Below are 6,000 nucleotides of genomic sequence, written 5' to 3' on the forward strand. Positions count from 1 at the left end.
TTGCATATTATGTAGCTAAGCGACGAATGAAGGCTGGATTCAGGCTGCTGAGGAAGGTTGACGGGCCGTTTATTGACACAGACACATCACCATCAAGAGTGCATACAAAAACAAGGAAACTTACTGACCTTGTCTAAATTCTAGGAGGAAAATAAGTATTTCTTTACGCCATAACATATATTACATGCTTGTTATGATAAAATAAATGTATTTGTATAGTGGAGCCTTGGTTAGCATTATTACCGTATTTTCCAGACTATAAGTGGCACTTTTTTTCATAGGTTGGCTGTTCCTGCGACTTATACCCCAGAGCGACTTATAAATGCAAAAAGTGTTTATGTTCCATAAACACTGGACACCTTTTCTGTTCATGTTTATTTTTTGTGTAGCTGAATAAGCATTGTGTTAGCATATCTTACACCTATTCAGCCTGTTCTCTATTCTTTTATTGTTACAACTTGCCTTCCAAGAGGACGTAATGTCTGTTTTGGTCAAGTAGTTTATAAAATAAATTACCTGCAAAAAATGCGACTTATACTCCAGTGCGACTTATGTATGTTTTTTGTCTACCTAATTATGAATTTTTGGCCTTGTGCGACTTATACTCCAGTGCGACTTATGTATGTTTTTTTCTACCTAATTATGCATTTTTGGCCTTGTGCGACTTATACTCCGGAGCGACTTATAGTCCAGAAAATACGGTAATCCTTTGCAGGAGATGTGATCCAATACAGAAACATACTATTACTAACTTTGCGTTTTGTTATGAGTTATTTCTTAAATTGAATAGTGGTTTTTCACTTTATTTCTCAAAGTGCTGGGCCTTGAAAATGTATTTGGCTCCATTGGGGTTGTTTTACAGCCATGATTAATAAGAAAAACAGAGACTTGTGGCGTAAGTGTGTTAGTTAGCAAAGAGCTACACAGTCAACCGCTGATGATGTCATAGACGGGCGACCAAGCTGGGGACAGTGACTTCAGGTTCCGGTTTCCATGCAAACATGCTGCTAGTTGAGACGTTTTGTGATAAAAATATGTTTAAAAAATGTACTTGAACCGAGGAAAAGTCTTGCACACATTTTTAATGAAAACCGAAAAACGCACAAACCAGGGCATATGAATGGAAAGTGCATTATAAATTGAATCCATTATTTATTCATTCATTTTCTACCGCTTTTCCTCACGAGGGTCGCTGGGTTGCTGGAGCCTATCCCAGCTGTCTGTGAGAGGCGGGGTACAGCCTAGACTGGTGGCACAGGGCACATATAGACAAACAACCATTCACACTCACATTCATACCTATGGACAATTTGGAGTGGCTAATTAACCTAGCACAGGGGTCAGCAACCTGCGGCTCCAGAGCCGCATGTGGCTCTTCAGCCTCTTTATTGTGGCTCCCTTTGCGATGCTTGAATATTTTTAACACTCGAGTGGGGAAAATGGACGTCTTTTGTAATGAGTTTTAAAAAATCCAACTTTGTCTGAGACCATGAATGCATCCTGAATGAGTTCTGACTGCTATCCAGTTCAGTACATGAAGAAAAACAAGTAATACTTACCTACAAATCTAAAAAATAAATTCGAGATAATTTAAAAACAGCGGCATGGGAACTTGTTTTTACGTTTACAGTAGTTTACACATACATTTATGTAAGTTTATCTCCAATACTAGCAAGAGTACTCCAACTCGTCTTTTCTTATCTGAACTACTTTGATACCCCCAAATTCCCTCCAATGTTGTTTTAAACATACTATATGTTTTGCGGCTCCAGGCTATTTTTCTTCAGTGGGCATTGGGTAAAATGGCTCTTTTCATAGTAAAGGTTGCCGACCCCTGACCTAGCATGTTTTTGGAATGTGGGAGGAAACCGGAGAACCCGGAGAAAACCCACGCATGCACGGGGAGAACATGCAAACACAGAGATGGCCGAGGGTGGAATTGAACTTGGGTCTTCTAGCTGTGAGGTCTGCGCGCTAACCACTCATCCGCTGTGCAGCCCTGAAACCATTATTATTATTATTATTTATTATTATTATGATTATGCTAACCATTTATTAAGGGAGACCTATTATGCTCATTTTTGTTTTGAGTTTTGAGTTTGAGATTGTTTGAGTTGTGGACCCCTAAAGAGCAGCTATAACCCACACAGAAAGCTTTCTAGATCCTCCAGAATCTGCACTTGTTCCAGCTGGAACAAGCGCTCCCAGGCACACCTACTCCACTGTGATTGGTCCCACTCAGCCTGTACAGCTAACAGCTTGTACCTGAGCACGCCCATATACGGAAGTGAAACCGAGCGTTCAGAGCCATCCCAAACTTCTTTCAGGTTTAACACCAGAATACAACATTCTAATCACATTTACCGGTCAAGACAGCGGCTGGTCAAAATAAATTGGTCTATCTTTTCTGTTTCAGCTCATGACTTTTTGCCACTTTGTTGGAGTTTCTCATGCTTTGCAAAAAATTCAGACACCTCTGGCTGTTTGAGGATGCCAGAGGTTTGTTTATTTGCATCCGTGGTCTTGCGGAAATACTGATGCTGTTTTTTGTGATGCTTGGTACTCATATCCCTTAATCAAATCCAAATTCATGAATAACCTTTATTTATTTAAGGTTAGTTTATCTGTGCACTTAGGTAAACTTACCAAATCACCAGGGGATGAATATTTATTTTCACCACCGTACACATTTTCTGTACTTGTCACTCACACCACTGAGTGAATTTCAAGAGCTCTGTCCTTCTGGTATGCTGTCATGTCTTTTTCAAACAACCACTTTGAGGCAGTGTTCAAAGCACCAAAATAAAATGTACTTATAAAAGTAGGTGACTTTGTTTTGTGCAGGATGACCGAAGTGATGGACTCCCTGGAGTCAGGCTCGGAGGACTTTGCCGGTGCAGTGGGAGGCGACCAGGATGCCGTATCCGTCCAGAATTGGAACCGTTAAATCAGTGGTGTCCAAAGTGCCATTTGTGATCTGCAGCCTGTTTAATATTATATATTAATTATTATGGAGTCCTTGTATCGGATATTAATCGATACTAGGTTTTTTTCTGATATTGGACCATTATCTGATATCAATAGAGGATCAGGGCATACCTATAAATAAACAAAACATTTGGACACGCCTGGTTTCGGTGGTTTTCAGCAAGCCTTTGATGGAGCAGAACGCTGCCAGCGGTGAGTCACAGGAGCGATGAGTAAAATGTGGGCTGCTGTGACGAAGGTTATTATGAAATGTTGGTGTCTTTTTCCAGCAGAGATGATGACTTCTCATCAACTTCAATATTATTTTGAAACAGAGATGAATGGCACATTCAGGCAAGAGCAAGCAAAAGAATGACTGAATTAACATGGTACAGTTAGCAGCTGTGATAATCCAATTTTTTACAGCATTGTTGTTATCTCACATGCGCTGTGTCACATGTTGATGGAGAAAAAGGGGGGAGGGTTAGGTTGGTATTACCCTTACATGAACTTGTAGATATTCCCAGATTCCCATGAAAGGCATCCGAAGTTGTCCAAGAGGCTTCCCTCCATCGTGGTGGAGCCCACGGACGGAGCGGAAGTGGAGAGCGGAGAGCTACGATGGCCACCAGAACCAGGCTCACCAGACACTCCGACTAAACCGGCAGGTGAGGACGAGCACATGATGACTAATAATAAATGGATCGAGTGTGCCAGTGATTCAGGATTCAGACCAACGGAGTCAGACCATAAAACAGTGATTCCCAAAGTGTGGGCCACGGCCCCCTGGTGGGCCGTGGTGGTACCGCAGTAGGGCCATGAGAGGTCATTAAAAATATGATTCATTTTTGCAATTATTTTTAAAATTGTTTTATTGTAAAATATTTATTGCACGATTAAAAAATAAATATTTATAGGACTAAGTAATAACCTATTGATAAAAATAATAATATTATTATATACTTTATTTATTATATTATACACTATAATAATGATTATTAATAATAAATATAAAAAATAAAAATACATATTAAAAAAATAAATAATATTATTGTTACTATTATTATTATTAAGTGTTCTGAGAACGCAGCATTTCGTCTATGTACTGTTTATAGAACAAAGGTGGGCCGTGGACATTCTTTCGATTTTCAAGTGGGCCCCGAGTTGGTAAAGTTTGGGAACCCCTGCCATAGAAGATGTCTAAGCATCCCGAATCAGGAAAAAAAGGACATTAACGTAGCATCTTCATGCTCTTGCAGGTGATGTCCAAGTCCAAGTAGGTGTTGGCGAGGGGACGTCAGGAGCGGAGATGCCGGTCTCCAACTGAACAAACTCTGATGGGAAGAAGAAAACCTCCACGGTAAATGTGACTTGCTCCTCACGTGGACAAGTGAAGTCCAATAGATGCGCACTTACTAGAATGTGTGCCTAGACAGCTTTGTGGCGCCAACAAGAGGCAAGGGTAGGAATAACACATTAGCTGACCTAACCCACCACCCCTCAACAGCCTGGCGATAGTCTCATCAGCACCTTTGAAATAAAATGTGTTTGTAGATGTGATCTTTACCCCATGTATCACTGTTACGATTTTAAGACAAAACAAAACAGGTTTTTCTTGGATTATGGAGAAATTGTTGAAGTGGTTTTGTAATAAAGTACATACTGTACAAATAAATGGCAATGATCGCTTAAAATGGTTCACATTTTTCTTGGAAGTTGTCAGAGATACTGTAAGTGCGTTCACACAGACAAGTACGGCATATGTACCACGATGTTGCAATCAAAACACTCCAAATCATGAGTGTGCAGTCATGGACACTGAGTACCCTCGACAGTCGCCATCTTCCCTACGTAGCGGGAAGGAGCGGTGGTGTTGGGTTTGTGTCATACGAAATGTGTGACATTATTTCATGTTTTTAAACCAGATTTAACAGAACGTGGTGGAAGTTATCAGTGTTGGGCATGTTACTTAAAGAAGTACAGTGGGGCAAAAAAGTATTTAGTCAGCCACCAATTGTGCAAGTTCTCCCACTTAAAAAGATGAGAGAGGCCTGTAATTTTCATCATAGGTACGCTTCAACTATGAGAGACAAAATGAGAAAAAAAAATCCAGATAATCATATTGTTTGATTTTTAAAGAATTTATTTGCAAATCATGGTGGAAAATAAGTATTTGGTCAAAAACAAAAGTTCATCTCAATACTTTGTGATATACCCTTTGTTGGCAATGACAGAGATCAAACGTTTTCTGTAACTCTTCACAAGATTTTCACACACTGTTGTAGGTATTTTGGCCCATTCCTCCATGCAGATCGCCTCTAGAGCAGTGATGTTTAGGGGCTGTCGCTGGGCAACACGGATTTTCAACTCCCTCCAAAGATTTTCTATGGGGTTGAGATCTGGAGACTGGCTAGGCCACTCCAGGACCTTGAAATGCTTCTTATGAAGCCACTCCTTCGTTGCCCGGGCGGTGTGTTTGGGATCGTTGTCATGCTGAAAGACCCAGCCACGTTTCATCTTCAGTGCCCTTGCTGATGGAAGAAGGTTTTCATTCAGAATCTCACGATACATGGCCCCATTCATTCTCCCATTTACACGGATCAGTTGTCCTGGTCCCTTTGCAGAAAAACAGCCCCAGAGCATGATGTTTCCACCCCCATGCTTCACAGTAGGTGTGGTGTTGTTTGGATGCAACTCAGCATTCTTTCTCCTCCAAACACGACGAGTTGAGTTGATACCAAAAAGTTCTATTTTGGTTTCATCTGACCATATTACATTCTCCCAATCCTCTTCTGGATCATCCAAATGCTCTCTAGCAAACTTCAGACGGGCTTGGACATGTACTGGCTTCAGCAGGGGGACACGTCTGGCACTGCAGGATTTGAGTCCCTGGCGGCGGAGTGTGTTACTTATGGTAGCCTTCGTTAATATGGTCCCAGCTCTCTGCAGGTCTTTCACTAGGTCCCCCCGTGTGGTTCTGGGATTTTTGCTCACCGTTCTTGTTATCATTTTGACCCCACGGGGTGAGATCTT

The 6,000-nt window shown here is 41.1% G+C and overlaps 1 protein-coding gene across 3 annotated transcripts in view; it reads left to right on the forward strand.

The window, feature by feature from the left end:
• The window catches only part of LOC144901662 (LBH domain-containing protein 2-like), a 7,264-nt gene extending 2,323 nt beyond the window's left edge, over positions 1–4,941 (forward strand). Inside the window, exons 2-4 of one of the 3 annotated variants that reach the window (XM_078795875.1) lie at positions 2,826–2,920; positions 3,485–3,635; positions 4,227–4,941. In XM_078795875.1, the coding sequence (XP_078652001.1) occupies positions 2,846–2,920; positions 3,485–3,635; positions 4,227–4,294 (294 nt within the window). In that variant the 5' untranslated portion in view covers positions 2,826–2,845 and the 3' untranslated portion in view covers positions 4,295–4,941. The other 2 variants (XM_078795874.1, XM_078795876.1) reach the window with 2 other exon arrangements.
• Positions 4,942–6,000: the final 1,059 nt, after the last annotated feature.

Source organism: Doryrhamphus excisus, linkage group LG14, assembly GCF_037039965.1.
Source record: "Doryrhamphus excisus strain RoL-2023G ecotype Guam linkage group LG14, RoL_Dexc_Guam_v1.1, whole genome shotgun sequence".
In the NCBI taxonomy this organism is placed as follows: Eukaryota; Metazoa; Chordata; class Actinopteri; order Syngnathiformes; family Syngnathidae; genus Doryrhamphus; species Doryrhamphus excisus.